The 22,915-nt window shown below is 43.5% G+C and overlaps 1 protein-coding gene across 6 annotated transcripts in view; it reads left to right on the top strand.

Annotated features, from left to right (window-relative positions):
• The window catches only part of SASH1 (SAM and SH3 domain containing 1), a 312,995-nt gene extending 290,537 nt beyond the window's left edge, over nucleotides 1-22,458 (top strand). For all 6 annotated transcript variants that reach the window (XM_049654504.1, XM_049654503.1, XM_049654500.1 and 3 more), the window contains 4 exons: nucleotides 4,710-4,823; nucleotides 17,559-18,667; nucleotides 19,947-20,078; nucleotides 21,712-22,458. In XM_049654504.1, coding sequence (XP_049510461.1) covers nucleotides 4,710-4,823; nucleotides 17,559-18,667; nucleotides 19,947-20,078; nucleotides 21,712-21,975 — 1,619 coding nt within the window. In that variant the 3' untranslated portion in view covers nucleotides 21,976-22,458. The remainder of the gene's footprint in view (nucleotides 1-4,709; nucleotides 4,824-17,558; nucleotides 18,668-19,946; nucleotides 20,079-21,711) is intronic.
• Nucleotides 22,459-22,915: the final 457 nt, after the last annotated feature.

A 22,915-nucleotide genomic window follows, 5' to 3' on the forward strand; every position in this document is an offset into this window, starting at 1 on the left:
TGCGTGGGGAATGCAGGCCTCTGTACAGGGTTCCGTTTGGAAAAGACTCTAATGGTCTGATAGCATTTCCCTACACTGATACCAAAACCACTGTCATAGGCTTGCCAAAGGAAAGCTCTTGGTTAATAATTTTAATAAAAATTATAATTGGCAGGCGCCTGAATGGCTCAGTCGGTTGGGCGTCCAACTTCAGCTCAGGTCATGAGCTCACGGTTCGTGGGTTTGAGCCCCGCGTCGGGCTCTGTGCGGACAGCTCAGAGCCTGGAGCCTGCTTCGGATTCTGTGTCTCCCTCTCTCTCTGCCCCTTCCCCACTCACACTCTGTCTCTGTCTCAAAAATAAACGTTAAAAAAAAATTTTAAAAATTGTAATTAGGAATTTCTAATATGCAGAGTAGTACAGAGAAAAAAAAATCCACATACCCAAAATCCAACTAAAGTTAACATTTTGGCATAGTTGCTTCAATTCTTTTTTAAAGAAATACAAGTTCGCTGAAAGGCGTGTTCTCCAAGAATGCCACTCCCTTCCCTCTTCCTCCCCAAGGCAATTGCTCTCCAGAAAATGGCGTGGGTGCTTGTGCACCAGCACCTTTTGATGTTTGGGTATCTCAGTGTCTTAGCGCATTGTTCCTCCCTGTGTGTGTGTGTGTGTGTTGAGGTGGGAGTAGGGGGAGGGCTTCAGGCCCAAGTTCAGGTCAGGCCCAAACAGGGTTTCAGCCCCCAAAACCCAGTCCCCTATGCTTATTTGACTGTGAGACTGTTCATGGTCCTAGCTCCCCTTTCTTGTCCTCTACTGTCGCATTCATGCTAGTAAGTGTGGAGAGGGGATATGGCCTTGAATCTGCAGTACATCTAGGAGGTACGTACCCACCTCTTGGAAGAAGGGCAAGTTACTTGGGAAATACTGGCCTTTAGTTTTAGGGAATTTTGCTAAGCTTGATAGTTGGGTTCCTGCTAAGTAGCTGCTGACTGGACCTTTAATAAAAAAAAAAAAAAATGGACCACAGCCCCTTGACATATGCCCCATGACTGTATCAGCTGAACTGGTTTTGTGAGGCAATGTGAGGGATCCCTTCACTCCCCGTGCATTCAGGTACCTGACGGTGTCCAGTGAAGGCCGGCATCCCTGAAGATGCAGACGCGGTCTGCATTTTCATGCAGGGGCAGGGACAGGTGTTTTCTTTTATGCCCATTGGTCAGCACTTCAGAGTCTGTTTTGGCTGGAGTGATACACTGAACTGCCTTGCCAAGGACAGACTACACTGATTCCTCTTCCTGGGTTGTAACTAATAGCTCAAAGCCTTCATTTTATACATATCATTTTCCTAAATAACATGCTAGACTAGGACAAAGGCTGCTTCAAATCCACAGACTCTTCCACATAATGAGGACATCACTCCAGAATGTTCTTTTTGTGTGGGGGAAGGTAAACGTTCGGCTGTTGTGCTTCCAGTTAATTTTTCATTAGTTTAAAAAACAGCACTTAAAAAAATTTTGATTTTTTTTTTTTAATTTAATGTTTTTACTTTATATCCAAGTTAGCATATAGTGCACCAATGATTTCAGGAGTAGATTCCTTAATGCCCTTTACCCATTTAGCCCATCGCCCCCCTCCCATAACCCTCCAGTAACCCTCTGTTCTCCATATTTAAGAGTCTCTTATGTTTTGTCGCCCTCCATTTTTATATTATTTTTGCTTCCCTTTCCTTGTGTTCATCTGTTCTGTCTTAAAGTCCTCATGTGAGTGAAGTCATATGACATTTGTCTTTCTCTAATTTCACTTAGCATAATACCCTCTAGTTCCATCCACGTAGTTGCAGATAGCAATATTTCATTCTTTTTGAATGCCAAGTAATACTCCATTTTTATATATACATATATATATATATATATATATATATATATATATATACACACGCCACATCCTCTTTATCCATTCATCCATCGATGGACATTTGGGCTCTTTCCAAATGTCTTTGGCTATTGTTGATGGTGCTGCTATAAACATTGGGGTGCATGTGTCCCTTCGAAACAGCACACTATCCCGTGGATAAATGCCTAGTAGTGCAATTGCTGGGTCGTAGGGTAGTTCTATTCTTAGTTTTTTGAGGAACCTCCATCCCGTTTTCCAGAGTGGCTGCCCCAGTTTGCCTTCCCACCAGCAGTGCAAAAGAGTTCCCCTTTCTCCACATTACTCACCAACATCTCTTCTTGCCTGAGTTGTTAATGTGAGCCATTCTGACAGGTGTCAGGTTGTATCTCATTGTGGTTTTGATTTGTATTTCCCTGATGATGAGTGATGTGGAGCATCTTTTCATGCATCTGTTAGCCATCTGGATGTCTTTTTTGAAGAAGTGTCTATTCATGTCTTTTGCTCATTTCTTCACTGGATTGTTTGGTTTTTGGGTGTTGAGTTTGAAAAGTTCTTTATAGATTTTGTATATTAACCCTTTATCTGATATGTCGTTTGCAAATATCTTCTCCCATTCTGTTGGTTGCCTTTTAGTTTTGCCGATTGTTTCCTTCATGGTGCAGAAGCTTTTTATTTTCATGAGGTCCCAGTAGTTCATTTTTGCTTTTGTTTCCCTTGCCTCTGGAGACGTGTTGAGTAAGAAGTTGCTGCGGCCAAGGTCAAACAGGTTTTTGCCTGCTTTCTCCTCGAGGATTTTGATGGCTTCCTGTCTTACATTTAGGTCTTTCATCTATTTTGAGTTTATTTTTTGCATGTCGCCGTCCAGTTTACCCAGCACCACTTGTTGAAGAGACTGTCTTTATTCCATCGGCTATTCTTTCCTGCTTTGTCAAAGATTAGTTTGCCATATGTCTGTGGGTCCATTTTTGGGTTCTCTATTCTGTTCCATTGATCTGAGTGTCTGTTTTTGTGCCGGTACCATACCGTCTTGATGATTACAGCTTTGTAATACAGCTTGAAGTCTGGGATTGTGATGCCTCCATCTTTGGTTTTCTTTTTCAGGATTGCTTTGGCTATTTGGGGCTTTTCTGGTTCCATACAAACTTTAGAATGGTTTGTTCTAGCTCTGTGAAGGATGCTAGTGTTATTTTGATAGATTGCATTGAACATGTAGATTGCTTTGGGTAGTATTGACATTTTGACAGTATTTGTTTTTCCTATCCAGGAGCATGGGAAATTTTTCCATTTTTTTGTGTCTTCTTCAGTTTCTTTCATAAGCTTTCACCTCTTTGGTTAGATTTATTCCTAGGTATTTTATTTTTAATGTTTGTTTTTGAGAGAGAGAGACAGAACACGAGAGGGGGAGGGTCACAGAGAGAGGGAGACACAGAATCGGAAGCAGGCTCCAGGCTCTGAGCTCTCAGCACGGAGCCCAACCTGGGGCTCGAACCCAAAAACTGTGACATCATGACCTGAGCCAAAGTCGGATGCTGAGCCCCCCAGGCACTCCCCAAAAATAGCACATCTTAATCTGGGGTTTTACCTTACCAGCTTACTCTGCCAGGATTAGTGTCATAACACGCTTTCCATGTGAAAAATGCAAACAGGAAGCGGTGAGTAGAACCGCTGTACGTTGTGGAATGCAGTCGTCTGCCTTCCTGCGATTTATTTCTTAATGACCTGAGAAAAGCCATCGGATTTCCGTTTTGTTTTTGTATGTGGTAGGGGAGGGGCTTTGAAGAGAAAGGAAAAGAAATCAAGGCCATTTATCATGAACTTACTTGTTTTAGGTAGAAAAAGTTGTTCTTGGTTTCTGTTTTATGGGACCAAGTACCCCCTCTGCACAATATTACAAAGGTGTTCCTCGTGTAACCTCACTCCCACGTAAGGCCTTCTGTGCCCCCTTTTATAGAACGCGCATGTGACATGGCTGGTGATAAAGGCCCTCATTTCCCTGTGATTGGCTTTTAGACTTTCCCTTGACAGAAACATCAGGATCAGGTACTTCTCTTTAGAAGGCTTCTTTAAAATGGGGACATTCAGTTTCCACTCGCCCAGCTGAAGAGTGTCCATTACTCAGGGTCCTGGTTAGAGGATTTCCAAGCTTTCCCCCGTCTTACCTTTGTGTACAGTGAACAGAAACGCTGACTCAAAACAAAAGGAGAAGGCAGAAAGGAAAGCAAACCCTCTAACACATTCCAAACAAACAAACAAAAGGATTTAACCTGTGCTCCCCATCAGGTTAGGGGTTAATGTCCCCAGCTGCCAGCCTTACTCCTGTTGAGAGAATCCGAGAACCTGAGCTTGTCACCAAGACCTAAGAATGCTCCTAAAGTCAGTATTTCATTTACCACTTAATTTGGAAGACACGTCTTAGGCCAGACGCTTGTCAGAGAAATCGCTAATAACCTGCTTGTGAAAGGGGCATACGCACCCTAAGCTTCCCCTCCGGGGTCCCCTCGCGCAGAAAGGACACTGATTGTTCTTCCCTCACAGCAGACACAAAGCTTTGAATGTCTACCTGACAGGCCTGAGGCCAGAGTCCTCCTCTGGGTAACTTAACAGAAACTGACGAACTGCAACTAGAGGCTCTCCCTCTGAATTTATTGTGACGTTACCTTTACAGAAAATTGTTCTGATCTCGTCCGTTCATTTTTATTTCATTCACTTTAAAATAATTAGCGCTCTTCCAAAAGTCCAAGGCTTCAAAACGTGCACTGATAACAGGATAAAAATCGGGATTTGCTTGACTTTGATTTCAGTCCCTCTGATTCCATGCTGTGTGTTTACCTTCTGTAGGTAACAGCGACCAGTCGGGATCCCAGGAGAAGCTGCTTGTCGACAGCCAGGGCCTGAGTGGATGCTCTCCACGAGACTCCGGGTGCTACGAGAGCAGCGAAAACCTGGAAAATGGTAATGTCCACACGGATAACTATGAGTGCACCTTAATATCTTTAAAAAAATTTTTTTTAATGTTTTTAGATTTATTTTTGAGATAGAGACAGAGCATGAGCAGGGGAGGGGCAGAGAGAGAGGGAGGCACAGAATCTGAAGCAGGCTCTGAGCTGTCAGCACAGAGCCCGACGCAGGGCTCGAACTCACACACTGTGAGATCATGACCTGAGCTGATGTCAGATGCCCCACCGACTGAGCCACCCAGGCGCCCCTAGTGCACCTTAATATCTTAATATGCCAGCCATGCTTCAGCATAGGACTACCTTTCCTCTGCAGCCTGAGCCATACTTTGGGGGATACTGGCACTTAATTAAGATTCTTAAAAAGACTGAACCTCTCCCTCGAGACCAGGCAACTGATGTTCTCGAGAAAGGAGTATGGTGGTGTCCTTCTTCCATCCCACTTAGCACATAAGTGGAGAGTTGAAGACACTTGTGTGTCAGAGAAAGGATCCTCAACTTCCCATGGCCCTGAAGCTCTTAGCGCCTCAGCCCCGGTGTGGATCAGGAAAGAGCCATGCGGTTTGGGGTGAGGAGTTCCGGGGGTTACAGCATTTTGTAGCCAAAGACTTGACTTCATGCATCTGAGCCCCCTCACCCCTGAACTAGTAAATGAGTTTTCTCTTTGTTCTAAGAGTTAAAGTAATATTAATACCTAGTGTTTTTGAAACACAGACTATGAACTTGGTAGTGGGCTGGGTCCTTAGGTTTGCAGTTACTAATCATCACTCAAACCCGGGACTGCCTATTTTATTATTTTTTTAATGTTTATTTTCGAGAGAAAGCACAAGCAAGGGGGGCGGGGGTGCAGAGAGAGATGGAGACCTAGAATCTGAAGCAGGCTCTGAGCCGTCAGCGCAGAGCCTAATGTGGGGCTTGAACTCACAAACTTGAGATCATGAGCTGAAGTCGGACGTTTAACCGACTGATCCACCCAGGCGCCCCTGCAATGCGTAGTTTATAGATGAAGACTTTAAATGATAGCTGAAGTCCTCGTTCTTTTCTCACCTGGTACCACTCTGGCTATTACGAGGGTCTGTCGATGGTAGGCAGTATTTTAGACCTAATTTTCCAATCCTATAAGCATTTTTAAGCCCATACTCCATTACAGTCATTATACATCAGCCCGTGGTATCTGGGCTTCATTGAACTCTAAGCCAGAAAGGATTTAGTTTGCATTTGTTATAATAACTACCTTCAAAAACAGTGGATTGGATTAAAATAGATGCCCCCATTTTCAAACGAGGAGAAAGGCAACACACATGGCAGGACACTTCTTTATGCTTTTCTTTTGGCTTATTTATTCTGAGGAGCAGTAATATCCCAGTGTTTGGGACAGTCACATATCTGTCCCTTATTTCAGTGTAAGGATGTTGAGGAGCCCTTGCAGGACCAGGATGCAAAGCCAAGGCGTGAGCATTGGGCTCCTTCAGCATTGTTGTTTTCGCTCCCCTCAGGATCTGGAATCTATCCAGTGAAGCAGGCCAACTTGTGGGTCACGGGTGTGGTCACTCCTAGATTCTGGCAGGGGTTTATCAAAGATCACAGTACGAAAACATCTCAATTCATACTAAAAGTGAAAAGACTGACTTTATCCCAACAGTCTTTGCTTCATTTCTGTGGAAGCTAGATCTCTGAATACAGGATGCAGAATTAAATCTCAAAATATTACATTTTTGTTTACATTAAAAAAAAAATCTCAAAACTTCAGGCCAGCTAGATATCACCCAGCTGCCCACATCTAATATGGTGCTTCCTTCTCTCTCAGAGAGCATGACTAGGGCTCAGTGTTCTGTCTCCCAACTTCACGTCCTTGGGCCAGGCCTACCCGTGGTCTACTTACTGGAAGCTACTAGAGAATATGTTTGTTTCTTTCACTTCATTGGAGTACTGAGTGCCATATCCACCGCAAATGACAAACTCAGTTTGAATCTGTGGTTTACTTATAATGTATCCGTCATAATTATATGCTCATAGATGATGTTCGGTAGATAGGTTTTGGAACAAGATTGGCCATAAATTTCACTTTGAAAAGCAGCATAACAGTATGTGAGCAAGGTGTACAATTGGCAGAAGTCCACAACTCAAACCAAAATGATGTTTTCAAAATAGAGGTGACTTCTTTTTCTATCTTTCCTGCTTGTCCACTTAAGGACACAGTATTCGCCTCCCCCCACCCTTTTTTTTTGTTGTACTTCCTTAAACCAAGCTGCACCATTCTGTTCTAGTTCTCACGAAGAAAATATTTTCATTGAGTGCAGAGATAAATGCCTAAGCGCTGGTCCATGGAGGTCTGCGGGCCTCACTGTGTCCCAGCCCCCTCCACACTTCAGCATCCATCTTTTATGGATGAAGCTGCATTAAAAAGGATACTCCTGTATTGAAAATTCCCGATTTCAAAAGTCCGATTTTCTGAGAAAGGGTGATTCTGTTAGCAGTCACCTCTTCGTCTCTACCGTCCCCTCCTCCTGACTGTCGTGCGAGGCAAATAAATTGCATCCAAAATATCTACAGCTGTAAACCCTAAATTGTGTGTCTCCTACGCCCTTTTCTTTTTGCAGTAAAAACCAGCATTTGAGCATGGGGAGCTATTAGGTCCTTAAGGAAAACAATTTACCAGGTAGACCATCCAGAAGGGTCACAAAAGCAGCGGTGTCATAAACGCCTCCACTGCATGGCCGGAGTGCAGAGCAATTACTGAGGGAGAGGGTGATCTGAAGGCCACATGTCTTGTTTGTTTCCTCCCTGTCCTAACAGAGAAGCAATCAGTAGGAAATTTCAGAAAGCTTACTTGTCTCTCACAGGAGTCATAAGTGGAATGGGGTCAGGTGCCCTCCATTTTACAACGGGTGGCTCTTGATTTCCTGTTGTGGCCCCCAGACTCCTATTATAGCAAGATTAGAGACAGTAGTAAAGGATCCCCTAAATTTCTGTTGAACACATGAACCCCGTTGTGAAAAATGCCCAGGGTTGATAGGTTTTAGCTGCCACTGGAATCCCATCAAGTAGCCCACATTTTAAAATATTGAGCACCTACTGAAGCAAAGCTTTTTAAACTGCAGGTTGCAATTCATTAGTGGGGTGGAAAATCGGTGTAGAGGGTCGTAAACAGCAGTTTTGTAAAACAGAATAGAAAATACCAGGGTGCATTCCAAAGGTAAGATTGATATTGTGACTTGTAATCTTGGTTCAGTGTGTATGTCTCTGCGTGTGCATGTGTCTGTGTGCACTGGATGAATGTGAAGTGTGTTTCTTACTGTAGATTATAGTTTAAAAAACAGTCTGAGAGCCACTATGGGCTCCAAAACCAGGACGAGAGTGGGGGGAGCAAGCAGGCAGGGTGCAGACTTCAAGGAGGTACTCAAACTCTCAGGTACTCGGCTGCACCTGCCTGACCCCGAGAGCAGTCACCTCCCCCTAATCCCATTTCTAATGATCATTTTGGAGACCTCAAAATCTGACCCATGAACTCTGCCAAAGTGTTTTATCAGTGTGGGAAGATAATGGTTCTCCCTAAACCCCTGGACTGAAAACCCACCTGGCAGACTTCCTGGGAAGGCGGCAGAGTCGGAGGAGCCTGAGCTCACCTTGTCCCACGGACACAGCTAGGTAACAGCCACACCTGTGCATCCGCCCCAGAAAACAACCCAAAGATTTGGCAAAACAGACCTCCCAGTCCGTTGCAGAGAGAAGGACATATCAAAAAGGTAGGAGGGGTGAAGACGTGGTTGGAACCGAACTCCTGGTGAGACTGACCACAAACAGGAGAGACACGAGCACTGGAGAAGGGAGAACAGACGGCACACCAGGCACCCTAGACACGGGGAATCTGCGGCGGGAAGAGGAATCTCCACCATCTGGCTTCAAAAAACAACAGGGCTTAACTTTGAGTTTTTAATAACCAGCTGGGCTTTAGCTCCAGGCACTTTTTTTTTTAATATTTATTTTTAAGAGAGAGAGTGAGTGGGGGAGGGGCAGAGAAAGAGGGAGACAACAGAATCGAAAGCAGGCTCTGAGCTGACGGCACAGAGCCCGACACGGGGCTTGAACTCACTGACTGCGAGATCATGACCTGAGCCAAAGTCCGACGTTCAACCGACTGAGCCACCCAGTTGCCCCAATTCCAGGTACTTTAAAAATCAGTGGCTCACCAAAGATGATACGAAATAGTCCCCTTAAAGAGCCAGCACAACAAACAGCCCTGCCAAGATATGGCAGAGAAGCAGCAGTTTGAAAAGCACCTGGCGTATATGTGCAGGAGATTTATTTACTAATCTCAGAATGGGTACTGGAGAGGCAGGGGTCTTTAGGAGACTTCTCCAAGAATTGGTGCTATTGCCCCCATCCCCACCATGTAGATCCCTGGACCACCTGCAGGAAACAGGGGAGACACTCTCCACCTCCCTTGCTAACACCATGCACCCTGCCCCCATGTCCTCGCCCCGTTCACACCACCTCAGCTGGCACGACTCCTTCCAAAGCAGCTCTCGCCAGGTCGCATCCAATAAGCAGCCCTGGCAGGGATTGCTGCCTCTTCAAAGTGACTCCCAGCCTATAGAGAGGGGAAGATAACCACATGCCCTGGCAGCCAAACTTTGTCACTGGCAGTGCAGAGTGAGTGCTCTGCCGGTCAGGGCACCTGCAGCCCTGGCATCTGGCCTGACTCCAGCCCCGCCCACCAACAAAAGCTTCCCGGGACAACACCCTGCACTTGAGTGTGACGGCACCCCTTGCAAATAGGCTGAGGGCAGGCATCCGGTCTGATTGCCAACACCACCCAACTGCGAGCCCATGACCACCCAGACCTCTTAGCACAGGGACCAAACCCAGCCCACAACAGGCAAAGTGGACCAACTGAAGATAAATGAAGCCCAGTACAACAGTAAGGCACATGCAGTGCACACAGGAGACACCCCTGAAGCTCCTGGTTGCGATAAGCAGGGGACATTGGGCTACAGAGTACCACAGGACCTCTTCTTTGTAAGGCCACTACTTTCAAAATCAGGAAACGTAAATAAATGACTTTCCTAATATTTAGAAACAAATGCAGAGTTAGACAAAATGAGACAGAAGAGTATGTCCCAAGTGAAAGAGTGGGACAAAACCACAGCCAAAGAGCCAAATGAAACAGATAAGCAATATGCCTGATGGAGAATTCAAAGTAATGGTTAAAAAGATACATACTGAATTTGAGAAGAGTGGAGGATCTCAGGGAGACCTTCAGCAAAGATAATAAAGAAGTAATTGGAGACGAATTCAATAATTGAAATTAAAAATACACTAGAGGAAATCAGATTAGAGAAGGCAGAAGAATGGATCGGTGAGCTGGAAGACAGAGGATAGGAAAGCAACCAGGTTGAACATCAGAAAGAAAAAATGAGAACAGGTTAAGGGAACTCAGTGACATAATCAGGTAGAACAGCTGAACACTTCCCTACTCTGGAGAAGGACACACATCCACATCCAGAAGGCAGAAAAAGCCCCCAGTAAAATCAGTCCAAGGAGGTCCACACCAAGACAGAGTAATTGGCAAAAAGTGGTGACAAAGAATTTTTAAAGCAGCAAGAGAGAACAGTTACATACAAGGAAATCCCCATAGGGTGTGTATCAGCTGATATTTCAGCACAAACATTGCAGGCTAGAAGGAAGTGGCATGATATACTCAAAGTGCTGAAAGAAAAACAAAACAAAACAAAAAACCTGCAACCAAGAATACTCTACCCAGCAAGGCTACTATTCAGAATAGAAGGAGAGATAGTTTCCCAGATAAAGGTTAAAGGAATTCATCACCACTAAACTAGCCTTACAAAAAAACATTGAAGAGAATTCTTTGAGTGGAAAGGAAACACCATAATCAAGAGTAAGAAAATTATGAAAGGAAAAAATTTCACAGGTAAATACAAACATAGAAGTTCAATCACTAAAATACCAGTAAGGAGGTAGTAAGATCAGTTATATCTATAAAAAATCAGTCAAGGGATTCACAAAATAAGCAGTAAAGTATGGCATCATACATAAAATATGAGAGTGTGGTAGGCAGGGGGAGTAAAAATTTAGTGTCTTTAGAATGGTTTCAAACTTAAGGGACCATCAACTTAATATGGACTGCTATATGCATGGGAAGTTATTTATCAAACTAATGGTAACCACAAATCAAAGACCTGTAATAGATATGTAAAAATAAAGAGAAAGGAATCCAGGCATATCACTAAGAGAAAGCTATCAAACCACAAAAGAAGACAACAAGCCAAGAAAGGAAACACAGAGAAGAACTAAAAGAACTGTAAAACAAGTAAAATGTCAATAAGTACATACTTATCAATTATTACTTTGAATGTTAATGGACTAAATGCTCCAAATCTGTTAGATGCTGCCTACAAGAGACTCACTTCAGGCCTAAAGACCCACACAGAGTGAAAGTGAAGGGGTGGAAAAACATTTACCATACAAATGGAAGTGAAAAGAAAACTGGGGTAGCAGTATTTATATTGGACCAAATACACTTTAGAACAACCAGTGTAACAAGACAATGAAGAACACTACATAATGATAAAGGGAACAATTCAGTAAGAGAATACAACAATCATAAATATTTATGCACCCAACGTGAAAACACCTAAACGTATAAAGCAATATTAACAAATATAAAGGAAGAAATTGGCAGTAATACAATAATAGTAGGGAACCTGAACACTCACATCAATGGACAGGTCATCCAGTTGAAAATCAGCAAGGAAACAGACTTTGACACATTGGATCAGATGAACCTAATAGATATATTCAGAACATTCCATCTAAAAACGATATAAAATTCAAGTGCACATGCAATGTTCTCCAGAACAGATCACATGTTAGGCCACAGAACAAGTCTCAACAAATTCAAAAAGACCGAAATGACAACAGGCATCTTTTCCAGCCACAAAGGTATGAAACTAGAAATCAACCACAAGAAAAAAATCTGATAAGAGCACAAATACATGGAGGTTAAATAACATGCTATTAAACAATGAATGGGTCAGCCAAGACATCACAGACAAAATCAACAAATACAGGGAGACCAATGAAAATGAAAACGCAACGATCCAAAGTCTTTGGGATGCAGCAAAAGCTGTTCTAAGAGGGGAGTTTACAGCAATAGAAGCCTACCTCAAGAAGCACAAAAAATCTCAAACAACCTAACCTTATGTCTAAAGGAGCTAGAAAAGAAAAAAGCCCAAACCCAGTAGAGGAAGGAAATAATAAAGATTAGAGCAGAAATAGATGAAATAGAGACTAAAAAAATGGAACAGATGAAATCAGGAGCTGGTTCTTTGAAAAAAAATCAACAAAATTGATAAACCTTTAGCCAGATTCCTCAAAAAAAGAGAAAGGACTCAAATCAAATGAAGGAGAAATAACTGACACCACAGAAATAAAAAGGCTAAGAGAATATTACGAAAAATTATATGCCAACAAATTGGACAACCTAGAAGAAATGGGTAAATTCCTAGAAATCTAGCCTTCTAAGACTATATCAGGAAGAAAATTTGAACAGACCACTTACTAGCAATGAAATTGGAAGGCAATTTTGCTCACCACTATAACACCAACAATGCCACTAGCAAGGACACCGAATCAGTAAAAAACAAACAAGACAGCAGCAGCAACAAGAGCCCAGGACTAGATGGCTTCACAGGTGAATTCTACCAAACAATTTAAAGAAGAGTTAAGACCTATTCTTCTCAAACTATTCCAAAGAACAGAAGAGGAAGAAAGCTTCCAAATTCATTCTACAAGGGCATTACCATGATACCAAAGCCAGATGATAACATTACTGAAAAAGAAAACTACAGGCCAATATCTGATGAACATGGATGCAAAAATCCCTAATACAATATTAACAAACTGAATCTAACAATACATTAAAAAAATCATTCACCACAATCAAGTGGGATGTACTCCAGGGATAAAAGGGTGGTTCAGTATTTGCAAATCAGTGTGATATGTTAACAAAAGAAAGGATAAAAACCATATGATCATCTCAATAGATGCAAAAAAAAAAAAAAAAAAAAAGCATTTGACAGAGTATTCATGGCAAAAACTCTCAACAAAGTAGATTTAGAGAGAACATACCTCAACAAAAGACCATATATGAATAACCCACAGGTAACAACATACTCCACAGTGAAAAATGGACAGCTTTTCCTCTAAGATCAGGAACAAAACAAAGATATCCATTCTTCGCCACTTTTATTCATCACTTTTATTCCTAGCCACAACAATAAGACAAGAAATAAAAGGCATCTGAAGTGGAAAGGAAGAATCAAACTTTAATTATTTGCAGATGACATAATACTATATATAGAAAACCCTAAAGACGCCACCAAAATCCTAGAGCTGATAAATGAATGCAGTAAAGTTGCAGGATACAAAATCAATAAACAGAAATTGTTGCATTTCTATATGCTAATAATGAAATTGCAGAAAGAGAATAACAACCAAAAATAGTAAAATACTTAGGAATAAACTTGACCAAGGAGGTGAAAGATCTGGACGCCAAAAACTGTAACACACTAATGAAAGAAATTGAAGAGGACAGAAACAAAAAAGCTCATGGATTCGAAGAACCAGTATTGTTAAAATGCCCATACTACCCAAGTGGTCTAGAGAGTTAATGCAATCCCTATCAAAATACCAACCACATTTCTCACAGAAAATGGAATAATCCTAAGATTTGTATGGGACTACAAAATACCCCGAATAGGCAAAGCAATATTGGAAAAGAACAACAAAGCTGGAGGTATCACAATCATAGATTTCAGATACACTACAAAGCTGTAGTAATCAAAACATTATGGCACAAAATAGACCCACTGATTAATGGAACAGAATAGAAAGCCAGAAGTAAACCCACACTTTTATGGTCAATTAATCTACAAAGGAAGCAAGAATATATAATGGGGAAAAGACTGTCTCTTCAACGAATGGTATTGGGAAAACTGGACAGCTGTGTGCAAAAGAATGAAACTAGACCACGTTCTTATACATATACAAAAATAACATGAGACCTGAAACTATAAAATTCCTCAAAAAAAGCACAGACAGTAAGTTCTCTGGCAGTGGCCATAGAAATATTTTTCTAGATAGGTCTCCTGAGGCAAGGCAAACAAAAGCAAAATTAAACTATTAAGACTATACCAAAATAAAATTCTTTTACACAATAAGGGAAACCATCAACAAAAGGCAGAATGGGAGAAGATATTTGCAGATGATATATCCAATTAGGGGTTAAAATCCAAAATCTAGAAACACCAAACTTCACTCAACACCAAAAAAATAATGGGCAGAGAGCCCCTAAATAGACATTTTCTAAGAAGACATCCAGTTGGCCAACAGACACATGAAAAGATGCTCAACATCACTAATCAGGAAAATACAAGTCAAAATCACGAGATCCCAATTTACACCTGCCAGAATGGCTACGATCAAAAAGACAAGAAATAACAAGTGCTGGCAAGGATGTGGAGAAAAAGGAAGCTGCATACTGTTGGTGGGAATAGAGACGGGTACAGTCACTGTGGGAAACAGTATGGAGGTTTCTCAAAAAATTAAAAATAGAATGAGCATAGGATCCAGTAATTTCACCACTGGGTATTTACCCAAGAAAGTGAAAACGCTCATTTGAAAAGATACACGTACTCCCGTTTATTGCAGCATTATTTACAATAGCCAAGATAAGGAAGGGACCCATGTCCACTGAGAGATGGATAAAGAAGATGTGGTATGTATGCACAACGCAATATTACTCGGCCATAAAAAAGAAAAAAATCTTGCCACTTGCACATCACGAATGGATCGAGAGTGTATGATGCCAGTGAAATAAATCAGAGAAAAGACAAATACCATATGATTTCACTCATAGGTGGAATTTAAGAAACAAAACGAACAAAGGGACAGATCCAGAGGACAGCGGGGAGGTGGGTGGGGGGTAAAACAGATAAAGGGGATTAAGAACACACTTGATGAGCCCTGAGAAATGTATGCAATCGGTAAATCATTGTATACCTGAAACTACCAGGACACTGTGTGTTCACTGTGCCTGCACTGCTCAGCTGGAGTGCTGGGGCACAGTGACTCTGGAGTCCAACAAACACCTACGTCCTCCTGTGGTTCCTGAAGGTTTTTCTCTCCTGTTAATAACCTTTCCACATCCAGACATTTTCAGGAAATTAATTCTCCGAACTGCTTTGGATGGTAAGGATTTCACAGATAACATCAGCGGACTTAATGCTTAAAAGAATCGGATGTTACCTGCCAGTGTAGACACTGGCAAACTTCGCTCCAGGTGAATTCAGGGATCTTTCCAACAGAAGTAGAATGTGTGGAAGTGTAATTTACACATAGAGTTTATATTAACAGTTAGAGGGAAGGAAAGCCTTATTTCTAAAATTTATACTAAAACTTTTTTTTTTTGGTTTCCGGTTTTGTTTAGTTTTTAAGCGAGTGTGTGTGTGCAAGTGAGCAGGGGAGGGGGGAGAGGGAGAGAGAGAATCCCAAGCAGGCTCCATGATCAGCACAGAGCCTGATACGGGACTCGATCCCATGACCCTGGGATCATGACCTCAGCGGAAATCAAGAGTTGGACCATAACTGACTGAGCCACCCAGGCACCCCATATGCTAAAATAGTTTTACGAATTTTTCAGTTTTAACTGATTTTTACACTTTATGTTTAGCAGGCTATGCTTTCTGAAGAAGTATTTCCCTTTTCAATTTTATCCGTGATATTCAGCATATTCAGGAGTAACACTGAGCTCACAATCTCCATGTAACAACGAAATAATGACTTCTAGTGCTTAGCATGTTGCTAACACAGAGGTGGATGGGGTCAAAGACCTCACATTATGCATAAGGTGCCATTTGACCATGCCTCTGTTTTGCCAACTGCAAAATACTTCCCCTGTTGATTTGTGTCTGATTTAAAAGGATGGGACCATTATAAGTCTTACTGAGACGGCTCCTGTTCTTATCCATCAGTCTTAGTGCTGGAGTTCTGCCTGACATCATCCATTTACTATTATCAGTTTGCAGTTAGAAAACTGAAATCCTGGAAGGAATCTGGTTTTCACTGCTGATAATGGCCAAACCAGTGGTAATCGTCACAGTATGCTGGCCTTTTCTTCTTGTCCCTTTTCCTTCACTTGTACAGCATGCACACGGAGGTTTTATCAGCGAATGTGTTTCTTGTACCCACCTGAATCCATCCGCCCCCTGATTTCTCCTTGCTGCTTTATTTTTTATTTAAAAAAATTTTTTTTAATGTTTATTTATTTTTGAGACAGAGAGAGACAGAGCATGAATGGGGGAGGGTCAGAGAGAGAGGGAGACACAGAATCTGAAACAGGCTCCAGGCTCTGAGCTGTCAGCACAGAGCCCGACATGGGGCTCGAATTCATGGACTGCAAGATCATGACCTGAGCCGAAGTCTTAACCGACTGAGCCACCCAGGCACCCCTCTCCTTGCTGCTTTCTTATTGAAAGGCTGAGACTGCTTAAGCAGGAGAGGTCAAAATTCTAAATTAAAATATTTTATTAGAAACGTCTATTGAAACAATAGACTGGGAAGAAAGCTTTTTGTTAGAACATAGTAGTCTTTTGACGATTATAGCCAGCCATTTCTTTGTCCCTTCCAAATGTGACATGGGTTGAAAATTTTTATCTTTTTCTGTCAGCCTGAAATACTAGGATCATCTGGGTATTCCCCTCAGGCATCTCAGCCCAGTGTCAAAGCACACATCAAACATAGTATTAACCAAAATATAGCAAAGGACACCTAATTGGGGCAGGGCAGGGCGGGAGGGGTGGTGTTAAAAGTACTGATGAAAACGATTTAGCACAGGGCCTGACCACAGATAGTAAATTCTCAGTGAAGCTCATCAAGCAATACTAGCAGTTGATATCCTAACAGTTGTCAAATTAGATGATGTCTGACTGATAGTTAAATTATAAGCCTGGCAACTGATTTTAATCAGGGCTGTTGCTTCCATTTGAAATTAGAACTGTATCAGCGTTTTACAGACCATTGCAAGCAAAATACTCACTCAAGCTTCTTTACTTATTTTTTTTTAAGCTTCTTTGCTTATTTGTGCCAAGTTTGGTTGACTGTTCACACACAGGATACTGGATACATAGTTCGCGCACGCGGACAAACCAGTCAGAGGGGAGTGCTTAGGGGAAAGTGCACTTTGAGAATTCCCTGGTCACCAGCGAACCTTAGGGGGCACCATTTATAGAATTCAGTCTAGCGGTCCTTTGCTACCCTGGCCTTAGGAAGCTGTCCTCCCGAAACAGAAATCCCATCCTGTGGTTTCTAAGTGGGGTACGGACGATCAACCTTCTTTTACACTGACCGCAGCTAGGAACAAACATGAGGCCTAGATTGATTTTACTGTCTGACACAGCCTATTTCTTTCCCTCCTAACATTTAGTTTCAGTCTCCACGAGTCCATTAAGAAGTCTAAAACTTCTTTCTAAAAATAAAAATGGGGCCATAATAACCCTATATCACCCAAAGTCCTAAGTGGTGATCTCATATCCTTAGTATAATTCAACAGGGAGACAGGACATGGGGATTTCAGTTATGTCAGCACAACTTTACCCGAGTTTGACTGGTTTGTTTTTTTAAAACGATTGTAAAATATTCCCTTGTCTCACAGGCAAGACTCGGAAGACCGGCCTTCTCTCTGCCAAGTCGTCAGTGGAGTCCAGCTTTAAGTCCTTCAACAGGAATCAGCTGGGCAACTACCCAACCCTGCCTCTGACAAAGTCCGGGGATGCGCTGAAGCCCGGGGAGGAAGGCAGGCTGGGCAGCGGTCTCGCCCCTCACACCTCCAAGGGCTGCGACCAGCCATGTGTGACTGGTCTGAACAAAAACCGAAGAAGCCTGCCCGTTTCCATCTGTCGGAGCTGTGAGACCCTGGAGGGCCCCCAGCCCGTGGAAACTTGGCCCAGATCCCATTCCCTGGACGACCTTCAAGGAGAGCCTGCTGCTGAGAAGGATGTGCCCGGCGAGGTGACAGAACCCTCCCCTCAGATTGTCCCACAAGTGCCACAAAAGACAACCCCCTGCACCACAAAGGTTCAAAGCCCCCGACGAGATCCTGCTGTTGACAATGCACTGCTACTGACCCAAAGCAAGAGATTTTCTGAACCTCAGAAGACAGCTAAGAAACTAGATGGCTCCATAGCAGCCTCCGCCCGTGGCACATCACCTCCTCCGTGTTTGCCCAAAAACTATGACGCTCAACCTCCCGGAGTTAAACACGGTTTAACAAGGACACCTCTCGAGGGTCACAGGAAAGGACTCGAGTCTGAAGGAACACACCATCCCGCGGGCACCAAAGAAGGCCTAGATGCCGCGCAGAGGGGCCCCGAGGCAAGAACGCAGGCCAGACATCCCTCCCAGCCTCCACCTGTTCCCGCCAAGAAAAGCCGAGAACGCCTGGCCAACGGACTCCACCCCGGCCCTCCCGGTCCCGACGCACCAAGCCTGCCCGCTAAAAAAGGCAGCCCTGGTGACTGTCACTCACCTCAGGCTCCTAGGCCTCCCTCGGCACAGGAGCCCGGCAGCCCACCCAGCTCGAGGCCGCCACCCTGGCTCTCAGAGCTCCCGGAGAGCGCCAGCCTCCAGGAGCATGGCGTGAAGCTGGGCCCGGCTCTGACCAGAAAGACCTCCTGCGCCCGGGGAGTGGACCTGGAAACGCTCACTGAGAACAAGTTGCGAGCTGAAGGCATCGATCTCACTGAGGAGCCGTACTCTGATAAGGTACCCGAGGCCTCACGGGCCTCTGCTGTTTTAAGTCAGGCAGCCAGGTAAGAGGAGCACCACAGCTGCCCCCTGATGCCGGCCTGGTGGCAGGGGCCGTGCTCACCGAGGGGGTGCGTGGGCCCGAGCGGGGCCCCTCTGCTGCCAGGTGATGCGCCGAACGGGAGCCGATGCAAATACGGCCTTGGACCTTTCTTCTCTCTTCCTTTCCCTCCTTTTGCTTGGTTTCGATTTTTGGCGGCTAGATTTTTGCAGGAACAACTATCGAGGAATACTAGAACTGGTTCCAGAAAGGGCTGCTTTAGCAGACAGACCTGAAGTGCAGTCTCCGGGTCTTACTGAACATGTATCTTTTTACACGTGAACACGCGCCCACTTCATTTCCTATCTGTAAAATGAGATTCATAATAACCTGCGTAACTACCTTTTCTACAGGGACTATTAAGAGCAAATAAATGTGAGCACACTGCAAATTGTAGAACCCTTTTCAGATGTAATTATATTGTACAGTTATCTGTATAGTTAACAGAGTTGGAATGATTATATGAAATATCCTCCTGTACCAAAAGCACTGAGAAAACTCATTTAAACTCCTTTCATTGAAAGCACGTTGCTTATTTGGAAAAAAAAAAGAAAGAAAGAAAGAAAGAAAGAAAGAGAGATCTACCAATACCAAAACGATTTTGGAGACCAATGATGATAGATATAGCTGTACATTATTCCTAGAAATGCATATTTCGTTATAGTACATCCCTGGGAGGCCTTGTTATAAACTTCTTTTCACCACAAATGCCTTACAGTATGATCTTCCTCCTCCTCCTCGATATTTAGTGAATAAAAATCCCTTAGAACGGAAAGGAGAATCTGCGTCTACGGTACACGCCTAGGGATTGGCGGTATAAAATAAACAGGCCGCACACGCGAGACTACCTGCCGTAGGGCACAAGTCTGCCCGTTTCCCCTGTCGTTTAGGAAATGGTGCATGTGGTGCAAAATGATCCAGTACAGTGAGGTGAGGTCACTGGTCCAAATGATACAAGACGATTATGTTCTTAGGTTTCAAAACCTTTTCCTCAGAGCTCATCAGTACCCGAGAGATCAAGATGTAAACATGTTCTAACACCCATCATGATTCTCAATCTATTCACTTCAAGTGAACACTTTTGGGGACACGTCCCGGTAGCCGTAGGTGTCTTAGCCTACCTTGTCTTGTGTTTGCTGCTGTCGAAGAAGAAATTCGTTGCCACCCGTGACGCCACATTTCTGCTCTCCCTCACAGCACGGCCGCTGTGGGATTCCCGAAGCCCTGGTGCAGCGATATGCAGAGGACTTGGAGCAGCCCGAGAGGGAAGTTGCCACCAACATGGACCAGATCCGCGTGAAGCTGCTTCGGAAGCAGCACCGTATGGCGGTGAGCAGCCAGCACCCGGGGTCTCCCCTCGCTCGACTTTGGAAGTCCACGGAGTTAGGGCGCTTCGGGATGCGCGTGCTGGCCACCACGGAGTAGCCCAGGGTTCCCTCCAGCTATCAAAAGGAGACACCTGGAGGGAAAGCAATATTCAGCCTGTAAAGTTTTCAAAATACAGTTTTGTTAAGAAAAAAATGAAAATTGGCCATAATCCCAGAACTACAAAAGTTCTTTTTTTTTTTTTTTAGGTCTTTAAATTTATATCTATTTCTAACTATCTATTTGTATCTATTTCTATTTTGAGATAGAGAGCAAGTGAGAGAGAGAGTGAGAGAGAGAGAGAGAGTTCACCCTTGCAAATAGGGGAGGGGCAGACAGAGAGGGAGAGAGACGATCCTGAGCCGACTCTGCACTGTCAGTGCAGAGTCCGACGTGGGGCTTGGTCCCACGAACCGTGAGATCATGACCTGAGCTGAAATCAGACGCTTAACTGACTGAGCTGCCTAGCACCCCTGAAAAAGTTTTTAAAAGTCTGTCTAGCTATTTCTCTGCACATACAATAGTAAATGTGTAGTTTTGAAACCTGATGTTCAGTTCTCAGATCATGAATCTGTTACTAAACATTCTTTTATATTATCAATATGTCAAAACGTTCTAGTAGGTAAATGTGCCCTCATTTAGCCAATCCCAAATGGTTGCCACACTTAAATTCTCCCCAACTTATTATTTTAAATAATTTAGCAAACAACACCCTTAATATATTATAGTCTTTGTAGACTCTCAAGGTCAATTTGAGTATATATTCCTTCAAGAGGATTTGCTTGTAGAAGCCTGCACAAAATCTCAAGAATTTGCACATTTGTCAGAAAACCACCTTCCTAAAAGATGTAGCACTTGGTCTTCCCCGAAGTCAATTGTAAATGTCCATTTCCCTGCCCTAGCTAACACTTGGTATTATTGCATTTTATGTTTTTTAGAACTACACTAATGATATATCTAATTTTCTGGTTAACGTAGATTCAAAATACCATGGAAAATCTGTTTTATACAATCTCTACCTGGGCGCCTGTGTGGCTCAGTCAGTTCCCTATCTGACCCATAATTTTGGCTCAGATCATGATCCCAGGGTTGTGGGATTGAGCCCCGCATCAGGCTCTGCACTGAGCATGGAGCCTGCTTGAGATTCTCTCCCTCCCTCTGGCCCTCTCCCCTGCTCATGCGCTCTTAAAAACACAAAACAAAACTCTACCCACTGAGTATCTTACTTGCCACACTACTGCACAGGGCTGCCTCTTTATTCACCTAGAGATTTCACTGAAAAGCTTATCACCAGAAGACAAAATAGCAGGGTATAGAAATGCTTACAAATTGGAGACTTGGACGTTAGGTTAATTAGGGTTAGATCTAATTCCAAATACTTTGTAGAACCTCAAACACTTCTTTGAAGATAGATCTCACCTTCGAGAAGCTGAGAAGGAATTCTTGATGCTACTCTTGGGTCTTTGACACCTCACAGCAGGATCACTTTGTAATAGTCTAGCAGTGCAGTATTTCAGTAGTGTTCCTTTTAGGTATAGAAGAATCCTCCAGTAGCCTGTGTCAAGTCTTTATAAAATTGCTTTCTTTCTTTATCCAGATCCCAAGTGGCGGACTCACAGAAATCTGTAGAAAGCCCCTCTCTCCCGGATGTGTCTCGTCTGTGTCAGATTGGCTGGTTTCCATCGGTCTGCCCATGTATACCAGCGCCCTCACTGAAGCCGGGTTCAGCACATTGGGCCAAGTGCCTTCTCTGTCCCACACTTGCCTTCAGGAGGCCGGCATCACAGAGGAGAGACACATAAGCAAGCTTGTGTCTGCAGCCAGACTCTTCAAACTGCCACCAGGCCCTGAGGCCATGTAGCCAGGCCCATCATGGAGCTCCCCGGACAAGAGCCACCCTTTCACTGTGCTTAGGATGCTAATGCAATCCCTCCTCCTTGGGACCTGCAGACCAGATCCAGAAGAAAGGCCCGGTGTAAGGCCGACCGGAGCACGAAACCTCGGCACGGGACTGATGACCCTCTCTTCTCCAGAAGAGCCCCCCTCGAGGAAATTGGTGTGGTTCTCTTTGACTCCCCCAAAGAAAAGACAAGCACTAACTTTTATTTTCAGAACACAAAAGAACCAGGATGCCAGCTCGCCGCCCATGCTGTGCCTCCAGTCTGTCTTGGTGTGCTGGCAGAGGGAGGGGGCAGCCGCTATCGTTTCTGAGAATGCCCTTGCCTTGCTGTCTGTCACCCTGCAGGATGCCTGAGGGCAGACGGGTATTGGCCAGGCCAAAGTAACAGACCCAGGAGTTACTGTACGCCATTGACTATGCTTGTTTATTCAAAAGTAAGAAAATTGGCTGCATTAGGGGAAAAAAAAAAAAAAAGTCCTATTCTCCTTTAAGTAAACAAGAGACATTTTAATAATTGCTTTCTAGCAATCAGCTTTTATTTGCCTTAATATAAGCTTTTAAGCAGTTATCTGGTGTTCACCACCCTGTAACCATAGTTCCAGATCTTCAGCCTAGACTGCCATCTAACATACCAGAGATGTTTTCAGCAAAAAAAAAAAAAAGAAAGAAAAAGAAAAAGAAAAAAGAAAAAAGAAAAAAAAGAAAAAAAAAGGGCTTTTCTAATTGCCTCACTCTAACATGGCTTAATTTGTAGGGGTGTTTGTCAGGCACAAACTTCATGTTGGCTTTCAGTTTTTAAACTAACCACAAATCCAGTAAAAAGCTATCTGAAACTCACAGATCAGGTGTGTATGTGAGCGTGCATGCATGTGTGTCCATGTATGAGCGCGTGTGTATAGAA

This window comes from Panthera uncia, assembly GCF_023721935.1.
Source record: "Panthera uncia isolate 11264 chromosome B2 unlocalized genomic scaffold, Puncia_PCG_1.0 HiC_scaffold_24, whole genome shotgun sequence".
NCBI lineage: Eukaryota > Metazoa > Chordata > Mammalia > Carnivora > Felidae > Panthera > Panthera uncia.